The sequence below is a fragment of the Cyprinus carpio genome, chromosome B13 (genome assembly GCF_018340385.1).
Source record: "Cyprinus carpio isolate SPL01 chromosome B13, ASM1834038v1, whole genome shotgun sequence".
Classification (NCBI taxonomy): domain Eukaryota; kingdom Metazoa; phylum Chordata; class Actinopteri; order Cypriniformes; family Cyprinidae; genus Cyprinus; species Cyprinus carpio.
In genome coordinates, this window is record NC_056609.1 from 25920018 (window position 1) to 25942938 (window position 22921).

Below are 22921 nucleotides of genomic sequence, written 5' to 3' on the forward strand. Positions count from 1 at the left end.
TATTTGTTCATGGGAACAGATCCTGTGCAGTGAATGGGTGCCGTCAGAATGAGGGAACAAACATCTGATAAAAACATGACAATAATCTACAAGTAATCCACACAACTCCAGCCCATCAGTTAATGTCTTGTGAGGTGAAAACAAGCGTGAAAAAAACTTGAAACCATTGCTTCAGATCAAAATACAAATCCGTAATCCATAAAAATCTGAAAAAGTGCTGTCCTCTCACATCAAAATCCACCCACATATTCAGTTAGAACAGTTTTTCTAGTAAACAATGCTTGAGTGGGGTCAAATGATGCTTGATCTATACATATTTCTCTCCTGATTCGGATAAGATTACTTGTTTAACTGGTGAAGGCAATATTATGGATTATGGACATCTTAATAATGGATTTGTTTTTAGAAACATGCCGCTTTTTGCTTCACAAGACATTAATCGATGGACTAGAGTGGTGTGGATTATTTGTGGATTATTGTTATGTTTTTATCAGCTGTTTGGACTCTCATTCTGACGGCACCCATTCACTTCAGAGGATGCATTTGTGAGCAAGTGATGTAATGCTAGATTTTTCCAAAATCTGTTGGCCATCTTGGATGGCCAGAGGGTAAGTACATTTTCAGCAAATTTTCAAAGCTGTTCCTTTAAATGTATACATTTGGCAGATTCTTTTATCCAAAGCATCTTTCAAGATATACATTTGATCAGTTCATGCATTCTCTCTGAATAAAACCCATGACCTTGGTGTTGCAAGTGCCATGCTTTACAGTTTGAGTTACAAGACTGGCCTCAATCTTAATGTAAGTTTCACCTTAATGTAAGCTTAACTCTTTTCACTTTCCACCCTGCATCACTCTTTGAATCTCTCTTTGTTCCTTAGGTGTTTTTCTGTAAGCTGATTTTTAATTTGCCGCAATGTATATAAGAGACAGAAAGCTAATAATAAGTAGCCTCTTTCTCTTCTCCCATTTCCCTCTGTCTGTCTTCCTGGTTTGGGAATAATCTTCTCTAACATACTGCAGTTGAAAGAGGCTGGGGAGTCCCTGCTGTATTTGAGGTTTTTAATACTATTAGATATGCCTCTCTCTCCCACTCATGCATTCTTTTTCTTCCTTCATTCTTCTTATTATATATTCTTGTTAGGCTTTTTCCTAACCTCAAATGTTATATTTGAATACAAAATTCTTTCTCAGATCAACACTTCCGTTTGCACAGGGGGCTGCTAAATATTCTGATATGTTTTATCATCAGCATCCTGTACACTTAACAAATTAAAAACATTTTCACTCAGAAATGACTAGTAAATTTCACAATTAATTACAAACAACCGGCAAAAAACACAGTATATGTGATCTTTTTTATGTATATGTCATGAAAAATGTCATAGACTCACAGCAAAAATATGATTGCAGTTATTAAATTTAACAATAAAATAAGGGTTCCAGTTTCCTCAGCTGACCTAAAGTGGTTTGTTTTAAGGTGCGTGAACTTTAGCGTGGAGCAGATGAGCAGTGAGAGTGTGAGAGGACGTTATCAGGTCGAGGCAAGACAGCAAGTTAAAACTCACTGTCCATATCTATCTTCATTCCTTCTTATGATTTCTCTTTTTTCTAATCCTCTTTTCTCTTTCTCTTTTATCTTTGTCCTTTATACCTCTTATGCTTTCTTTCTCTCCAATAGTTTATCTGAATCTTTTCTAATCCTTTCTTTTCAAAGGATGGATATCTCCTGTTTTATTGAAAGAGATAAAGCGGGAGTGCTTGGTGAAGTACAACTTCTTTCTCTCAGGAAGGATCTGGTTTACTGTTTGGGAATAGGAAATGTCGATTTCTCTCTTTTGAGAAACTCTTTTGCTCTCTTTTTTTGTGGCCTAGGGATTCTGGGAGTAATGCGGTAACTTTCAGCTTTATGAAAATGGCATATATGAATAAATATATGTAAATAGAAAACTGTATATAAGCAAAAATAATGCTGCTGGCTGTTTAACGTCAGCTATTACTCTCTGCAAGAGTTTGTGAAGTTGCCTTTCCTGTTCCATGTACTGTAGACTTTTGTCTAGTGTAGGCATGTGTAGATATATTGTATGTGCATCTGAATTTTAGTTATATGCATGGGTGAATTTCATTAAATGTAAAGAATGTGTCTGGGTCATATTTTACCCCCAAATAAAATGAAAGCAGCATTATGCAAGTACCGTTATGCAAAAATGTAATAATAATAATAATAATAAGAATAATAATAATAATAATAATAATGTTATCATTATTATTATTATATTGCAAATGACATATCTTTGTAAAATACATACTGTATATACAAGTTTTACATAAAGTCATAAACATCTTAAAGACATCTTAAAGAAATTTAATAAATGTCTATTTGATATCCGATAGGAAAGGTCCTATAGATGTATTGCACATGAGCAAACAATCTAAAAAATATGCCTTGCAGTTGCAGATGTAAATGCAGTCTTCAAATAGACAGTTTGAAATGTCCGTGTTTGAAAGTGTGCGTTTTTCTAGTGTATTTACTTTAACTTCTCAGGTAATGTCAATGGAATGGTATTTCAGATGCAGCCGAAATTACAATAACAATAGATTTGATTGTTTGATCAGAATTATTGTTAGGGACAATTTAGTTCCTATTCTACAGCTTTGTGAGACATAATTTGTTTCAGGTAAATCAAATGGGTAGTCATTGGTCTCATTAATCTAATATTTGTTCCAGAGCAAATAGTTTTGGCTGAGGGCAAAATTTCATCACATTATATTTTACGTAACTTTAAATGCTGTATATCAGAGCACTGCCTTTGTACATTTGACTGAATTGCCTAGCAACTTTTATGATGGCTGTTGTTGTTTATTAAATATTATTCAATAAATAATATTTTATATAAATATTAATACTATTTAATTATAGTATTTAGTATTGGGAAACTGTGTGTGTGTGTGTTCATGATGATGATTTTAGTTACATTATTTTGCCATTAGATGGCGTCAAGAGACTGTTTTTATGAGTGAGTCAGCAGTTAAGACTTTTATATTAATGTAGACTGGAACAGTGTTGTAAACAAGGTTATCTGTTATCTGAATTTTTACTTTCAACAACACCTTGTAAAATCCAGCCAACTGCAACTGAGCAGCGCTGTCATCGGAAATCACCCTTAACAGATGAAAGGATAATGTGACAAAGATATCGCTTTCCTCAGCGGACATTCAAACTAATGATTTATTGTAAATATGAGATATGAATATGAGAGCTGAAGAACGAATGCTGTGTCAGATGCAGTTAATCACACTTGCTCAGTCCATCTCTCTCATAATGCTCTACACAATACAGTGAGATTTTAATAAGATTTTAATAACACAATTCATTTTCAATGAAGCAACTTAACTTTCATTACTAGTTCTAGAGTGACGTTTTAAAATTAGTAACAGAGGCCTGTTAAACTGTTAACTTCAGATTTGAATCCATGGTGGAAGGAAGTAGTTCTGCACAAAAGAAGGCCTTTAAAGACACTCAGTTGTTGTTTCTTGTATATTTACACACTCATGCCATCAAACTGTTGTATTAACACAATATCACAGTCATAGCAGTGCGATATGGCTGTATATAATCACAGCTGTGATTCGGCCGTAGGCACAAGGCTGCACAAGTGTAAAAAAAAAAAAAAAAAAAAAATATATATATATATATATATATATATATATATATATATATATATATGTGTGTGTGTGTGTGTGTGTGTGTGTGTATGTATATATATATATTTTCATTACTGTGTCATATTATATATGGCTTTGTTTTGGAGTACAAATTTTGTATTTTCACCTGTTTTAATCAGATTCACCCCTATAGACCACGTCTGACTTAAAACTTAGGGAGAGGCTGAAAATGCTCCTCCAGCATTTTAGTCTGTGTGTTTTCTCTGATGCTGACTGACTGCATCATATCTCAGAGACAGCAGGGGTTTGATCATCTCAGACGTGTGTCACTTACTGACAGGTGAAATGACAGAGACAAGAACTGTCACTCATCATCTGAAATCTGCATAACAGCAGCATTAAATAGTGCTCATTATGCAAGTTCTTTCTTTCTTTCTCATGTGAACAGCACAACATTGTATATATTTAATAACACGTACTGTATCATTACTGTCTCTGTGTGTGTAGAACACTCCAGTGGGAACGTCTGTGTTCATGGTGAACGCGACAGACCCGGATCAGGGCGTGGGCGGCAGTGTGCTCTTCTCCTTCCAGCCTCCCTCTCCGTTCTTCTCCATTGACGGGGCCAGAGGAATCGTTACTGTGACGAGAGCGCTGGACTATGAGACGACGACTGCCTATCAGCTCACTGTTAATGCCACGGTTAGAAAACACACACTGAAGAGCTCTACACTGTGGAATTATTGAGTCAATTCCAAAGCCAAATAAAACATGTCTACTTGTTTTTCTCTGTAACAGGACCAGGATAAACGGCGTCCGCTCTCGAGTCTGGCTAATTTGGCGATTACCATCACTGATATTCAAGACATGGACCCCATCTTCACCAACCTCCCCTACAGCACTAATATAATGGAGGACGCACCACCAGTCAGTACACACACATACATTTAGTCTTGCTTTGTACTTACTACAGCACTAACCCCCTGACCTCCTGTACTTACACCCCCGCCCCCAGAAAATAATATTTTTATGCTTCATTTTCTATTTTAGTTTCATTGAGTTTTATTATTTTACATATACATTTTTTTATGGATTTTTTTTTTGACATTTTTTTCATGACGACTAAGAAAGGTCGCTCTAAAAATCTCTAATAACTTTAATGTCTTTGTAATTGTATTTATTCATTCAGAATTACTATTTTATTTTATTATTGTTTTTACATTTTTGTTTGTTTAAATATATACACTTACTTTTTTTTCATTATAGCATTATTTTCATGACAATTAAGGAAAGGTCCCTCTCAAATTCTCTAATAACTTTAATGTCTTTGTAATTTGCATTATTCTCAAATGCAAACATGGACATGTCCTGGACATCTTTTTGTGAGATTGATCCAAATGCATTGGCACAAAACCTAGTGAGCTGCCTACGTAGACTGCATATTTGGGCCTCATAAGCATGTTAGAAAGGATTCATTTTACAAGGTTTTGAGTTACAGCCAGATAATTTTTAGATAGAAACAGAAATATATATGTATGTAAGGACAAAAATGTAAAAGTAAAGTAAAGATCTGTATAAACAGAAAACGTTCCAGGCAATGAGATAGCGACAGACAGAGAGAGAGAGAGACAGTTTGGCTGAAAATGAATGATATAATGTGTGTTGAGTAATTAGACAATAATTATGAGAGAAGCAGCCATTACACCTGTGAACTCTCCATGGAATATTTGTGTAATTACAGTGATAGATTTATACTGTGACCTGCTCAGTGTGAGAGCCCATGAAAGGTCATTCAACCTGAGGTTCACTACTGGCCGTTTGGTCCTGTGTTAGTTTACTGTGTCAAACACACCCCCGCAGGCTCTGAGAATGTGCGTGTTGGATGTGTGTTTGTGCGTGTTTCTGTCTTTGTGTAATCGAAAGTGGAAGTAGCTATGTTAAAGCTGCCTTTACAACAGACCATAGACCAGAAATCATATATTTCCAATGGAGATTCACACTTGCAGAACTGCTGTATTGATTTTATAATGTACAACAGTTTAATAAACAAGAAGTTAATATAAAAATAGTTGATTTTCTTCTCCACTAAACAAAAACATTCCAAAATAAACCAAAGCAGAATCAGCTATATTTAATCAAAATTTATTCTTAAATTTATTTTAAACTATAATATATATAACTGTAACTATATATATATATATATATATATATATATATATATATATATATTAAGGAAAATCAATACAGTACTGCTATGTAAGTAAAAATAACTATATTTTGATATATCGATCTATAGAAAAATAACTCTATTTTAATATATTTATAATTTGTGTAAAATATCAGTATTGTACACATGCTAACAGTCAAAGTTTGGAATAATTATGAATTTCTTTCTTTTTTTATTAGTCTCTTATGCTCTCCAAAACTGATAAAAAATACAGTTGAACAGTAATGTAGTGAAATTTAAAAGGACTGTTTTCTATTTTAATATATTTTATTAATGCGGTCAAAGATTAATCGCGATCAATCGCATCCAAAATAAAAGTTTTTGTTTACATAATATGTGTGTGTACTGGGTATATTTACACATACAGTATATATTGAAAATATTTACGTGTATATATTTGTATTAATATAATTTTTATTATATATAAATCTATTTAATATATAAACATAACATATTTTTCTGAAATATATGCATGCATGTGTGTGTATTTATATATACAAAATAAATATACACAGCACACACACATATATTATGTAAATAAAAACATTTATTTTGGATGCGGTTTATTGCGATTAATTGTTTGACAGCACTAATTTTAATTCATTAAAAAATGGAAATATAAGTATTTCACCATTTGTATCACTCCACTTCTCAACCAACTCTTAAGCCTCTGAGTAGCTGTCTTTTTTTTTTTTTTTTTTTACCTTTCTCTTTCTTTCATGCCCCATATTTTCTCTCTCCCTCCTTTTATCTCTGTCCCTGGTGTCCATTTGCATGCATATGAACTCGTGAGCGTGTCAGAAGTGACGTGTGGTGACACGGATCTATCAGTCGTCTCGGGAAGGTCATGAATAAGAAGACAGTGATGACTTTAGACCAGTTGTCCTGTTTCAGTGTGGCGGTCAGCATCAAGTTCCTAGTGGACGCGATTGATTTTGGCATTTCATTTCTTATTTCCTAAAGTTGCGGAAACGCTATTAAAAAAAAGACAAGAGGCTTTTGTGATGAGAATTAGACAGTCTAAACACGTACGCCCTCAATAAGGGCACACGTCACACTAGCATGTTCGTATAAAACGATGTTGACACGTACACTTAGCCACACGCAGAGAGCTTAAGGCTTATCTTCCCTCACACTCACACTTACACACGCGTGTATGGAGTGTGTGCCGGCTCAGTCGACGGGCCTCGGGCTAAGTGACTGAGTGGGTGTGGAGAGTTCTCAAGGCTACTGACATTTACACGCAAACAGATATCAAACACGCAGAGCTGTCGTGGGTCATCTGTCAAAATACAGCTCTTAACCCCCGCTCCATCTCAGGTGCATCGCTCTCACTCAGACACCTGGAGAGAGAGAGAGAGAGAGAGAGGGAGAGAGATCCCTTAGCTTATTTTCCCACTCATCTCAATGGCTTTTTTACATTAGAGAAGCACAAAGCAATTGTTATAGTTAAATCAATAGTTAAATCAATAGTTCACCCAAGATTCACAATCCTATCATTATACACTCACCCTCACACTGTCCCAATCTCGTAGGATCTATTATATATATTTTTTCTCCTCCATGATTATTTTTACAAAGCTCTTTATATGCAAGGATGGTTCATGTGACCATGTCTTTCAAGGTCACATTTAGCGTATGTTCACATCCAAAAATGTTCTCACGTACTTTTCATATGGTGATATGATGATTTAAATAATAACTATGAGAATTTTGGTCCGTTTTGGAGCTCGACTGGAACCACTATGTGGTCATTGTATAGAAAGATCAGTTTGAAGATTCATCAAAATGTATTTAATTACATTTTTTATGAATTAAATTAAAAAAAATTATTATTATTATTTTTTTTATGAATTAAATTAAATAATTCCTGTCTGCCGTGCTGCTGAGTTGTTTGCGTTAATAGCTCAGTGTAGCTTTGTTTCTCTTTTGGAATCTCACCATATTTTTGATATTATCTATATTTTGGATGAGGTATTCATTTATGATTCACCATAATATGGTGATATATGCACTATATACAGATGCTAGTTCATGTTTTTAGAAAATAACAATGTAATTGTGTCAGAATTGCAACGTTATTTCTTATAATTGTGTGAATTTCACAATTGCCTCTTTGTTTCTCATAACTGACTTTATATATTACAGTATGGTTTTTAAATTTCAAGTGCAAGTTTGTATCTCACAATTGTTACTGAATTTCTTATTTTAAACTCTACACTATCACTCACATTTTAGTGTAGGTTTTTTTCTTTATGTTCAACAAGGCTGAATTTATTTTCAAAAAATACACTAAAAACAGTGATGATGTGAAATATTATTACAATTTAAAACAACAGTTTTCTCTATGAATATATTTTAAAATGTAATGTATTCCTGTGATGCAATTTCAGCATCATTATTCCAGTCTTCAATGTCACATGATCCTTTAGAAATCATTCTAATATACTGATTTGAAGAAACATTTCTCACTATTATCAATGTTGAAAACAGTAAATATTTTTGTGCAAATGAAAGGAGGAGAGAGACTGTCACTTGCTGAATACTCTTAAACATAAATTTGCCTTCATAACTAAATTTAAATGAATATATCTATATATACACACTCACTGGCCATTTTATTAGGTACACCTTGCTAGTACCGGGTTGGACCCCCTTTTGCCTTCAGAACTGCCTTAATTCTTTGTGGCATAGATTCAACAAGGTGTTGGAAACATTCCTCATAGATTTTGGTCCATATTGACATGATAGCATCACGCAGTTGCTGCAGATTTGTTGGCTGCACATCCATGATGCGACTCTCCCGTTCCTCCACATCCCAAAGCTGCTCTATTGGATTAAGATCTGGTCACTGTGGAGGCCATTTGAGTAAAGTGAACTCATTGTCATGTTCAAGAAACCAGTGGCGTTTAAATGATGCTTAATTAAAGTTTGCCAAGAAAATATCCCCACACCATGCTTGGATCCATGCTTTTATGTCCTTTATGCCAAATTCTGACCCTACAATCTGAACGTTGCAGCAGAAATCGAGACTCATCAGACAACGTTTTCCAATATTCTATTTTCCTTTTTTGGTGAACCTGTGCGAATTGTAGACTCTGTTTCCTGTTCTTAGCTGACAGGAGCGGCACCCGGTGTGGTCTTCTGCTGCTGTAGCTCATCTGCTTCAGGGTTCGACTTGTTGTGCGTTCAGAGATGGTATTCTGCATACCTTGGTTGTAACGAGTGGTTATTTGACTAACTGTTGCCTTTCTATCATCTCTAACCAGTCTGCCCATTCTCCTCTGACATCAACAAGGCATTTTCGTCCTCGGTTTGAACTGAGCAAGTCGTCTTCACCACATCTAGATGCCTAAATGCATTGTATTGCTGCCATGTGATTGGCTGATTAGCAGTTTGTGTTACCAAGCAATTGAACAGGTGTACCTAATAAAGTGGCTGGTGAGTGTGTGTGTGTATATATATATATATATATATATATATTATATATATATATATATATATATATATATATATATATATATATATACTGCTCCAAAAAATTAAAGGAACACTTTTTAATCAGAGTGTAGCTTCAAATTAATTAAACTCCTGGGATATCGATTTGGTCAGTTAAGTAGCAGAGGGGGTTGTTAATCAGTTTCAGCTGCTTTGGTGTTAATGAAATTAACAACAGGTGCACTAGATGGGCAACAATGAGATGACCCCCAAAATAGGAATGGTTTTACAGGTGGAGGCCACTGACATTTTTTTCCCCTACTCATCTTTTCACTGACATTTTTTTCCCCTACTCATCTTTTCTGACTGTTTTTCACTGGTTTTGCATTTGGCTAGGGTCAGTGTCACTACTGATAGCATGAGGTGATACCTGGACCTTACAGAGGTTGCACAGGCAGTCCAACTCCTCCAGTATGGCACATCAATGCTTGCCATTGCCAGAAGGTTTGCTGTGTCTCCCAGCACAGTCTCAAGAGCATGGAAGAGATTCCAGGAGGCAGGCAGTTACTCTATGAGAGCTGGACAGTGCCTCGTAGCCCTGTACTTTTCACAGATGAGAGCAGGTTCACCCTGAGCATGTGACAGATGTAAAAGGGTCTGGAGAAGCCGTGGAGAACGTTATGCTGCCTGTAACATCGTTCAGCATGACCAGTTTGGTGGTGGGTCGGCAGTGGGTCAGTGATGGTTTGGGGAGGGACGCACAGACCTCTACAGGCTAGACAATGGTACCCTGACAGCCCCCACGCTCCCCTGATCTAAATCCAATAGAACACCTCTGGGACATTATGTTTTGGTCCATCCGAAGTTGCACCTCCGACTGTTTAGGAGCTCAGTGATTCCCTGGTCCAGATCTGGGAGGAAATACCCCAGGACACCATCCATCATATCACTACCAGCATACCCTGATGTTGTCAATCATGCATACAAGCATACTAAGCATACTAAGAACCATTTTGAGTAGCTGCAATGAAATTTTAGCAAAATGGACTAGCCTTAGCCTTATACACACTGCTGGATGTTTGGATGTCCTGTGGATTGGTGTAGTACGTCATCTACCAGCAGGTGCTCGCTGTCTATCCTAACCACTCAAACCTTGATCCTCTGGCACAAACACAGCTCTGCGGTTCATGCTCATACTGTAGAAAACCGAATCCAGCTGCCAAATGGACCAAAGTTTGACAACAGCTAAAACGGAGAGAAAAACAATGTTTTGCGGGAAAAGTGGGGAGTTTTTGCACCGCTGTTTGGCGTTTTCTTTTTGTCAGGGTGACATTTAAAGGCTTTTTAGGGGCAAACACAATTTGGCTGTCAAGCGCTTGATCTGAAATGGTGCAAGAGAAGAGACGCGGATGGAGGAGTGGACAAGAAGGTGCAGGGAGAATGTTTAAGGATGAGAGGACAGGAAAGAGAAGGAGAAAGACGCGTTGCATGATTGAACATTCAACTTGTGCAAATGGCAAGAGAATGGCTCACAAATTACTTCAGCCACACTTCATACCCTGTTCAGCTGCTTTTGTCATCCATTTCTCCCTCGCTCCTCCTCACATTCTTGCGCTAAACGTGCTGTAATTGATTGTGTGCTGTAATAGCAGTGGAGTGTTGGCAGAAATGAAGCATAAACAGCTCTCAGACACTATTAGCTGGATCAATGGCAGACGCTCTCTCACTTTTCTCCTTAAGCATCTGTACTGTTTCTCTTTCAGGATCAAAGAGTCCTCAAACTCAGAATATTTCTGTTTGTTGTTTTTCATGTCTCATTTGATGCATTCATTTTTGAAGCTGATGCCCCTGTAACAGTTTCCTCAACAGTTGCACACAAAAGCATTTGAACATTTAAAATGTCTGATTGTCATTGCATTAGACAAAATAAAAACCAAGTGGCATTTATTTTAAAACAGCACAAGCACACAAGTTATAAAACAATAGATATCCTGTCCAAATGAAAGACTATTTATGCACTTGTATGCATAATTTTCACATGTTTCTTGCTTTACCTCTCAGTAAATGCCTGTTGTCTGTGTGTGTCTGTAGGGTTATGAAGTCCGTAAGATCAGGGCGATCGATCAAGACTTAGGTCGACCACGTGGAATCGGATATACAATCATGTCAGGTCAGTCACATCCATCATGATTATCACATCTGTCTGGACTTTAATTGTGTAAACTTAAGAACAATTAATTTGTTCCCTTTGAACTTTGTTGAGATTTTACGGTTTATCAATGTATGTGTTCCTTTAAGGCTTTGTAAACAAATAGAAACAATTGACTGGTAAGAATGACATTATATTAGATAGTATCAATAATAACAATAATAATATGTATTCTAATACATTCTTTTTATATTTTATAAATACTTTACATTTTCTTTATTGTTGTATTAAATTTTTTGTTGTATTAAAGTGTTTTCGGCTGTGTCCACAAATATTTCAAAGGGTGGAATGATGTAATTTTAGACAATAATAATAATAATAGTAAAATAAAATATAACAAATATATAAAATATTCTGTTTTTTTTTGTCTTTAACTTTTAGCATTTAAGGTTGTAAATATTATTTTATTTTATTTTTATATCCTCTTGATTCCAAATCTGAAAATATATTGTTGTCTCCTCCTCTGTATTATTACATAATATTTCCTTGAATTGTAACCTTGATTGACCATAAACATTTGAACATTTGTCATACATGTTTAAAGTGAATTAGACAGAGAATGTGAAGCCGACCGCTGTCAGTGCAGCGGAAATAGACACATATATGAAAATGTACATTTCATGGCATTTCTAATACTCATTTCAGAATCTGTTATTTGGATGACAGTATGTAATTGGAATTTAAAATGTGCAGTGATCATCTCAAAATAATTCCAAATAGAGCAAATACTCATAATCAGACAATTATATAATGACTGATGTCATGATTTGATATACAGTGATTTGAGTGTTGAGCGTAGTATGATTTTTCATGCTCCAGTGTGAAGGACAGTGGCCTATATGTGTCACATTAGTGCTGCTGTGGTGTAAGTGGGATAATATGTGTGTGTGACTGAAAGCCTTTGTCGATTTAGTCCATACATGAGCTTAACACAGCAGGACAAACCTTCCCACGGTGCAACAAACATACACATACTCACTGTAGGTGTGTACTTGTGTGTGCACGGCCTCCCCCGTAGATCACTTCCATTGCTATCAGCATGAGACAGACGGAGCGAAGGGAGTTACAGAATGAAGGGCGAGAGACAGAGAAAGTCAGAGAAAAAGAGAGAGAGAGGGTTACATCATGTGTTTCTGTGATATAGTTTAGATGTACATTGAGAACCTTCAGTGGCTCAGTTTTGCGTAAGTGTGTTTTGAATGGGTTTTGTAGGCTGTATATGTATATATATATATAGATTTGACACTTAAATGACAACGAGTGTCAGAATGGCACTGCATTATGTGGAAAATACCAAACCACTCACAGAGAGAGAGAGAGAGATTGTTTGAATATGCGTAGTAAAAGTGGGCCGCTTTTAATGCCATGTTTTCTGAATAGTGTTAAGAGATGTGTTTCATTCTAATATTTTGTTTTGAAGTTTTGATTAAAAAAATATTTTTTAAAAGCAGGGTAGGTGATTTGGTTCAAATCATTTTTTGTTATGCTGGTTGACAGTCTCTTTACATCCCGATAGCAATAAGGTGGGGAGGGTGGGAATTTATGCTTTTAAAGCTAGCTTGCTCTTGCTAGACTATCCAAAATCGCCTACCCTACCTTTAAGTCGTGTTCAGATTTGCTATGCTTTGAACAAATTTTAATCATTTTTAAAACATGTTTACCTATGCAAATGTTGTTGAAAAAGTCAGGTTTTCTGATAAAGTTATATTAAAGGGGTCATATTATGTTGGTAAAAGAACATTATTTTGTGTATTTGGTGTAATGAAATGTGTTCATGCGGTTTAAGGTTTAAAAAACATATTATTTTCCACATACTGTACATAATTGTTTCTTCTCTATACACCGCCTTTCTAAAACGTGTCGATTTTTTTTTATAGATCTTTTTGTTCAAAAGTGAGGTGTGCTGTGATTGGCCAGCTATCCTTGCCTGTAGATTGGCTGAACACCTCAAGCATGTGACGGAAATGTTATACCCCTCACTATCAGAACACCGGCCGGAGTGACAAGACAAAAAATGTAATTAATAAGGGCATTTGTTGCATCCAGTGGGGACATAATTACTGATTATAATGACTTATACTGTCTTTTTACGGGTTGCATTGCATTCTTTGCATGAACATCTGGGTGGTGTTATGCAAATTTTCCCACATCGTGACATAGACGTGGGGTTAGAATGATCCATTTTAGGTAGGCGTGGCTCTGAATGAACTCCTTTTGTGGACGCCCTATTCACGCAACAACGTGCAACATGGCAACTAAACTCAGAAAATTCACAGCGTTTGATTTTAATAGTGTTCCCATTATAATGTTATGTGTATGACAGTCCCAGTCATAGTTATTAATATTCTGCATTGTTGTTTGTCCTACTCATGCTGCGCACCGAATAGATAATCACCACAGTACTACAATGAAGCACTTGCAGCGTAACTCAACCAAATGCGTCTCCTGTGAGATAAATAATATATACATGATATATATAAACCGGCTGCAATGTTTTGAAATCACTTGTACCCTACCTGATTGAAAAAATTCACTCTGCCTGTGTCATTTTGAGTCTTGTTAAAGTTTTAAATCCCTGTCGCCAAGATGCTCCTCTGTTAGTCACAGATTATGGAAAGTGAAACTTAAATCTATAGGCGTGGTTGGATTTATTCACGCACGTTAAAATATTTATTTGAAGCTTCTTTCTTTTCAGATTCTTATTTACATCATCATAATAGGCTGTATATTAACTTTTAGGGAGAAAACCGGTAGTTCTATATGAAATTAGACACTGAGCACCCCCATATAGCCAAAATGGCATGATCATAACACCTCAGTGAATATTCGACTGTGAGATTGGTAGTTGAATCAGGCTCCTCCTATTGAAACACTGAATCGTCGACTATTCAGGGTCATCCCTACTAATAATTTTCTGTTTTTAATGTAAATAAATAGATATTGTTTATTTAATAAAATGTAATTTAATGGTAACTGTTTGAGTTTGGTTGGTGTTTGGGATATAGCTTATATCTATAGAGCCGGGTGGCAGATGGCAAATAATAGCGCTGTTATGTCATTTGCTCATAGTATTTATTTAGAAATTACTAAATAAAAATGTGTCTTTGATAGTTCAGTCTTCTGTTAGTCTTCCAAGCGTATGAATGGTTATGGGCTACTGGCAATGATCACAAAATAGCCTCTCAAAGTAACTGTTAAGTTAAGAGGCTTGAGGACATTATTTTTGAGAATCGATACATGAGCAGTGCAGCCCTCCAAATCACACTCAAAATGACATATTATTCAGTTTTTAGAGGAAAGCTGGAAAGTGAACGGATAAATATTCTGAAGAAATCTGATAGCTTTGCCGTTAAATTGTGGAGCATTAATGCAAAGATTTAATATGGAAAGAGGATTGTGTCAATTTCCTCTCAGTGGTTCAAGTCTAATGGTCTAATCAATAGGACAGGGATCCGTGATGTAGGTTAAACATTCCCGCTGGCTAGCAGAGCACTGCTATTTCCTGAACCTGATTCCATACTCCGTAATCATAAGAGCTATTGCACGGGCCCTGACCCTAGATCAGTGGAATGTCCCTAGTTATCATTCATAATGGTAATTGCTTTATTAGAATTCATATTGCATGCTCTCTCAAAGCCGTTGTGTGTGAATCTAAAGGGGACAATCAAAGAAGCAGGGGAAAACGGGTAGAGGTAGAGGAAAAGATTTCACTCTCTTTAGGAGACCCAGGTTGAGTTCAGGATCATGTGAAATAGTTTGATGAGCACAGTTTCTTTCCTGTGTTAACGTAGGGGTCACATGTCATTCAGAATTTAATTAAAAATGCCTTTTAAATTTTAGTGCAATTCTTGAATTTGAATTTCATTTCAGAAATGCGAAAGTTTTCAAAATAGTTTAATAGTTATACAGATAGACAGGTAGACAGAATGAACAACAGACAGCTAGACAGAGAGACAGACAGACAGAAAGACAGAACAATAGACAGACAGACAGACATAATGATAGATAGATAGATAGATAGATAGATAGATAGATAGATAGAGCGTTAGATACAACGATAGAAAGACAGACAGAACAATAGAATGATAGCAAGAATGATAGAGAGAATGATAGACAAAATGAACAATAAATGGATAGATTTATGTTTATTTATGAAGGCAGACAGACAGAGAGACAGACAGCCAGACAGACAGACAGGACAGACAGACAGACAGACAGACAGACAGACAGACAGATAGATAGATAGATAGATAGATGGTTGGTTGGTTGGTTGGTTGGTTGGTTGGTTCGATAGATAGATAGATAGGATAGATAGATAGATAGATAGATAGATAGAACGAGAACGATAGACAGACAGAACGATACAATAATAGACAGAATGAACAATAGATAGACAGACAGACAGATAAACGGGAGGACGGATGGGTTGTTTTAGTGTACATTATAGAATCAGACTTTACACACACAGAATCTCCTTAGTGCAGATTCCATGTTAAATTCATCAGCACATAATGAATGAATATCTCAGGAAGCAGTAATGACATGTCACATCAGAACTGAAGACAGGCAGGCTGATGCGTGGATTGTGTATTTGTAGTGTGTGTGTGGCTTTAGGCTTCTCTCTGAGCATTAATGTTGGCTTATCACACCTATATGCGCATGTGTGTATGTGTATATGTCATTGTAGCCATCCTTCAAGGGTGTGTGTGTGTTTCTGCGGGGACTCGTTCCATTAGTTGAGTAATTAAGATAAATGAGTTTTTAATTGCAGGGTGATGTGTGTTAATGATCTAAGGAGTAGAGATCATGCTCTCCTGTAGTCTCTCTCTCTCTCTCTCTCTCTCTCTCTCGCTCTCGCTCTCGCTCTCTCTCTCACAAGTTTATTTTTCTTTCTCTCTCTGATGACAGTGCTGTTGATGTTATTATTTACTGCCAAATTACTGTGCTGTTCCTCAGGCCTCAAACTTCCTCTCTAATCCTGCAACTTGACCTGGAATGTCATTATACGATCTTCTGAAGTCAAAACAGTATCTGAATGTGAAAAAATAAAGAGAATGTAAACAAGTCAAGTTTACATTTCTGATAGTATTATTCATTTGCGTCAATAACGCAAAGCCACCGTGGTAAAATAACTGCCTTGCATAGTTTAGCCATTAATAAAACCGCAGCAACAGCAATATGAGAAATGATGAATTTTTTCTAAAGAAAAATATAAGTGGTTCTTGACCGTTGCCATGGTGTTGCCATGCAATCAGCTAAATTGTGTTGACATTTTTGACAGAATTTCTTCCTTTTTTTTTGAACATTGCTATGCAGTTGGCAAGCAAGCAGGTGGTTGCCAGGGTGTTGCTATGAAGTTGCTAAGTTGGAGGTATACATGGTTACTACAAGTCATGGGGCAAAAAAAGTCAAATAGGTTTGAAAGATCGTAAGGGTGCCAGGGTGTTGCTATGCAGTTGCCAGGTTATGCTGAGTAGTTTTGAAAACATTTCTTGTTATTAGGGTGATTATGGGTGGTTGCTTTGCAGTTGCCAAGTTATTTTAAATATTTTTTAAAAATATTTAAAAACATTTCTATTTACCAGGGTGTTTGTAAGTGGTTGCCACTATGCACCTGCCAACTTATTTTGAGTGATTTTAAGAATGTTGCTAGGTGGTTGACAGGGTGTTGCTATGCATTTGCCAAATAATTCTGAGTAGTTTTAAAACTATTTCTAGTTACTGGGAGTGGTTGCCAAGGTGTTGCTAAGCAGTTGCTGAGTTATTCTGAGTAGTTTTAAAACTATTTCTAGTTACTAGGGTGTTTGGGAGTGGTTGCCAAGGTGTTGCTAAGCAGTTGCTGAGTTATTCTGAGTACTTTTAAAAATATTTCTAGTTACTAGGGTGTTTGTGTGTGGTTGCCAAGGTGTTGCTATTCACTTGCTAAGTCTTTCTGTGTGGTATTAAGAACATTGATAGGTGGTTGCCAGGGTGTTGCTAGGCAGTTGGCAAGTTATTCTGAGTGGTTTTAAGAATGTTGATAGGTGGTTGCCAAGGTGTTGCTATGCTGAATAGGTTTAAGGTTGCTGCAGTAGTATAGAATTGAATGTGTGTGATTAAATGAGATCAGATTTCAAAACCGGTTTCATAAATCAGAAGAATTGATGCTGAAGTTTTAAGTGTGTGTTTTTGAACTCCAGCACAACTCCAGGACAAGTTGGTACAACTGTGACTACTGAAGCGAGAGGGTGTGTGTGTGTGTGTGAGAGAGAGAGAGACAGAGGGACTTGTGAAGGTCTTCAGCATGCTCTCATGCCTGTAGAATCCATTATAAAGTGCCCTGGGAGAACGCTGTCCTGAGCTTTAGCCCAGCAGGGTTCATGAACCACAGCGCTCACAGATATGGCTAACAGCCCCTGCAGCTATGGTGGCTTTAAAGGGCCAAAGTTAAAGCCTCATTAAATCACCCTGCTCTTTCAGAAGCAGATGTGAGCTGCTTTGGATTTGGAATTCCCAAAAGGTACAGATCTACATAGTGACGCTGAAGCTGAATGTTACCATGGAAACCTCATGGAAAGTTGTCCGGCTTTCAGTTCTCATTGATTTACAATTTTCTTATATAGGGAGCTGGACTCTCACCAATGCTGAGATTCCACCTGGAGAGATTCTGTTGATGTGTGCAGATGCCAGTTTAGGAGGATTTCACAAACTTCAAGAAATACACACACACACACACACACACACACTCACACACACACATACACACACACACACACACACACACACTGGACTACTGTGGGCAATGGACAGCTTGCAGACCAATCTTGTCTGTTTCACCAAGTTGATTAAGCAAGTTGAGATATTTAGACAGCACAATATCTAGATAGTTATTGTTTCCACATGTATATAGAGTAGATGTGACTAGATCATGCATGCACACAGTAGGTCAGAGCTTGCATGTCTGCTGACTGTTATAAAGGCTGTCAAAGTTAAGGGAAGATATCATATGCTATTAAATATGTGCAATGCTGTTATTTTTTAACAGCATTAGCACATTTATTTGACATTTTAACTGTTTCAGAACAAAAATAATTAGAACCTTTGGATCTGATTGGAATTTACCCTTAAATAATAAATTCCTGTTATGGGTTATTTATTGGTATTATATATATTTTAAGTAAAAAAAAAAAAAAAAATGTTTTTAAAGGAAGTCTCTTATGCTCTCATTAAGTGCATTTATTTGATCAAAAATTCATTAAAAAAGAATAATATTGTAAAATATTACAATATATAATATCTGTTCTAATTTAATATATTTTTAAATGTCATTTATTCTTGTGACGCAAAGCTGAAATTTTAGCAGCCATTACTCCAGTCTTCAGTAATTTCATAAATAAGTATTGTATTAAGGAAGAGTTCAGAAGCCATCTGAATATTTTTTTTTTTCTTCTAAAATGAGCATTCTGTCACAGGCTCTAATGTGTAGGTTCAGTAATTTCACTTTAATGACAAGGAATAGTTTTTTTTAGCCATTAAAGTAAGATAACTAAACATAAATATAGGAGCTTGAGAAAAATGCTGATTATCTATGAAAATTCCAGATGGCACTCAGAGGCTTTTGCATCTTGACTCTTTAAATATATAAAATTTCCAAACCTAATAATTACATAATGAACTGTTGTTTACATTGCATTTATAGGACAAATTATTGAGGTGTCATTTGACAATCAGCAGTGCTTCTGTGTTCTTCAGGCAAGCAATTTTTAGGTATGAACTTGAATTACAATAGTAATGATTTAGCATTGTTATATACAGGGGTGCACATAAGTTTTTTGGTCTGGTTCTCATGAGAGCACCTGGAGATTTGGCTTGGTGCTCACACTGCACATAGTTTATTATTTTAAATAAAATAAAAATAAATAAAATAATAAAAAAGAGTGATACTATTATATTTTAAGTTAAAAAATGAGTAGTAAATAAAATAAAGAGTGATACTATTATATTTTTATTTAAAAATTTATATTGTTTATAATTTTATTTAAATTTTTATTTTTTTTTTTTTTTTTATTTTTTTTTTTTTTTTTGTATGAATATTCTAGACTTTTTTTGGTGAGTTTTCTTCAGTTTAATTCTGTGGTGTGTTTTTAAATTTATGTTCTTTTAATTCAGTTACGAGGTCATGCTGTGACATATGAATCTGCAGTTGGTCACACGGTTTCACGTGATGCGAATTCATAGGTTAGAGTTCACCAAACTTGAACTTTGGAATGCAACGAAATACGAAACTTTTCACACGAGCTTGCGTTTCCAGTTCTGACACATTCACATGCATATGAATGGAACGAAAAGTGCAGTGTCCCTATAGCCGATCTAAATCATTGATTGTACATTAACAGCTGTCAGCCATGTTGGTACACAAATGAGTGGTCTGATCTTACATACCTGTTTGCGCCATTTGTTATATTGTTTTTTTTTTTTTTTTTTTTGATGTTTATTAATTTGTTTTTTTTGTTTATTTTTTAAGTTTTTGGAGTTTTGGAAGTTTGTTTTATATGTTGTATACAATGTATTTTCATATACTGAACACAAAATGTCCACAACCTGCCAACATTTAAGCAACGTTTAACCATCTACATCAACCTGTTTATTATAAGCATGCGCTGCAGTTGTGTTATCTGCCACTTTAGTATTAAAATTATTAAATCTACTAAATCTTTGTTCTTATAGTTATCGTCCTTGGTGTGAACCGGCCTGAACACATGTGCACGGCTGCATACAATGTACATGTATGATATATCCATCAAATTAAAGATGCTTATCACTGGAGCAATAACACTCTTTTCAGCTTTCCAATTATGCACTCGTTGATAATCTCCGTCTCTCTGTCTCTCTCTCACACACATGCACTGAAAGCTTTCTACAGTACTCACTCACTGTCTGTGTAGAGTACTTAAAAAGCCATTACCTGTTAATGCACAAGTCTGCTTACAACAGTATGCCCTGTGAAAACCACCTGCAGAGATGTGATATGTGATGAAGACATAAAGATCAGCTTACATTCTTTTATTTTGCCATCTAAGTCTGATCTTTAATAGGATCTTATCATGTCACAGTTTCCTTTCAGATGAATGGCTTAATGTTGTCTACTGAAGTTTGTAGTACTTAAACAGGGCAGTGAGGTTTTCACAACAGAACCGGATCCACAAGCATTATTTCATGTGCGTACAAAGCTGCACTTCTTAAGTATTGAAATTCCACAATTCAAGTGCTTCATGACATTCAAACTTTCCATTGCAGAGGACCCCCCCTTTTAAGTTTTGACCAAAAAATCAGATTTTTGCCTTAAATGGTTAGTTCACCCAAAAATTTAAATTCTGTCATTAATTACTCACACTCATGTTGTTCCAAACCCATAAGACCTCCATTCTTGCTTGCAAAAAGTATTCTCATAGCTTCATTACATTATGTTTGAACCACTGATGGACTATTGTACTGATGTCCTTGCATGTGGTATTTGCATTGCTGTCTATGCAGGGTCAGAAAGCTCTTGGATTTCATCAGAAATATCTTAATTTGTGTTCAGAAGCTGAACGAAGCTCTTATGGGTTTGGAATGACATTAGAGTAAGTAATATATGACAAAATGGGTTTTGGGTGAACTATCCTCTTTTTTTTGGTAAACATATTTTGTATACTTTACGAAATAAACTTGACGCTGCAGACCCCGTTTTAATGTGAAAACTCTAGGGTCATTTTGATTGGTCTTTGCTTTCTTGCATCTTTTTACTGTATAGGTGATTTTACATTGTTGTTGTGCACTGATTCTCATGCGCAGTGACTGAATCAAAACAGCAAAGCAGGTCACGCAAATCTAGTTTACTTTGAAATCACAATAATTTGTGGAACACATATTTCCAATCTTTTGTATTCCAAAAGACATCACCTAGACGTGACCAAACCGAAAAGTTCAATAAGCTCAATCATCTGTGGATCTTTTTTTAAAGAATGCACTTGACACTTTGAGCAGAGAGATCAAAGTTTCCAATCTATCTCTCTGGGTTTGATTATTCCCCTTGAGGCCTGAGCTTTCTGATCGATAGTCAACCCTGTGACCTGGGTTACAATAAGCTCTAGTTGATAATGAAATATCTGTGTCTGTATGTGTGTGAGAGGGGTCTTTAATTTCAGATGAGGCTGCTGGTGTGTATATTGAATGAGTGTGTGTGTGTGTGTGTGTGAAGGCTGACAGGTTGTCAGGTGGGTCACTCCTCCGGCCTGAAGTACAGACAACGAACACCTTTTATTCTTTATTCATTTACTGCCACAATGTCCTGACAGCTGGACTCTTTGCCCTTTAGAGCCAGTTCTTTTTTGAGAATGGATGCTATTTATAAAAATATTGAAACCGAATGATTTCCACAATGTTCTGTTCAATTGACGGTTTTGGAAAATCTGCATTCTTCCACTGATGTAGACTGAACGCTGTAAAATATGCATAAATATGCATAAAATATGCAAAATACACATGAGAGTCACCTTAAACTTTACTGATATCATGATCAGCATCTTCTTTTCTGTCCACTGTGAGCAAGAATGAACGATCACCTTCCAAGCGGCTGTGTAAACGCATCTTTTGTGGTGTATATATACTTCTTTCTGTGTTTGCGGTGCAAAGATGCCTTTTGACTTTTTTTCACAGATAAAATGCTTCAAGCATGCTAAATCCTAGGTATGGCATTAGACAAGATAATGAGAAGTGAGAGGTTGTTGGATGCAATAATTGTGGAATATGAACCACATTTCCAAGAACTGTTTATTTCCCATTTGTTTTTTCTGTTCTGTTGAATTCAGAAACGGTCCTATCATTTTACAATAGGTTGTTTGTAGATCGTGAATGCAATTTTCAAATATCATCAATTTGTTCATCCAAAAAATTGCTAAAAGAATTGTTCATGGAATCATTAAAGAACAAGAAGTGCTCAGTGGAATCAGAATCGTTAAATTCTCATCCTATTACTCTAAAAAGCTTCATTTGCTATTGACATGACATTCAGTACTTTCAAAACATTCATGGTTCCCTCATGGTTCAGGTGGATGAAATCATTAAAATAGGTTAGAGTAAAAAAAAGACTAAAAGATTCAAATAGACACGAATGGATACTTAGATTATATAGATAGGATTGTATTTTTCTGCTTATTAATATCTGTTAAGATCTGCTTTAGTGCTTGTGCCAGTTGGTGAAGTGTTTTGGGTAAATAGGCTTCAAATGTCACTCTTGTCTGAGTCAGAGTTAGCATTTGATTTCACTGACAGACTCTGATCAGTGTGTTTGTCACTAATCTGGATTCTGCATTTGTTATGTGAGTGTATTGATTGGATTATGTCATATAATCCATAAAACA

General features: G+C 35.9%; 1 protein-coding gene across 4 annotated transcripts in view; it reads left to right on the forward strand.

The window, feature by feature from the left end:
• Window positions 1–22921, forward strand: part of cdh23 (cadherin-related 23) — a 233072-nt gene that overhangs the window by 76330 nt on the left and 133821 nt on the right. For all 4 annotated transcript variants that reach the window (XM_042737456.1, XM_042737457.1, XM_042737459.1 and 1 more), the window contains 3 exons: window positions 4174–4368; window positions 4465–4593; window positions 11423–11501. In XM_042737456.1, the coding sequence (XP_042593390.1) occupies window positions 4174–4368; window positions 4465–4593; window positions 11423–11501 (403 nt within the window). The remainder of the gene's footprint in view (window positions 1–4173; window positions 4369–4464; window positions 4594–11422; window positions 11502–22921) is intronic.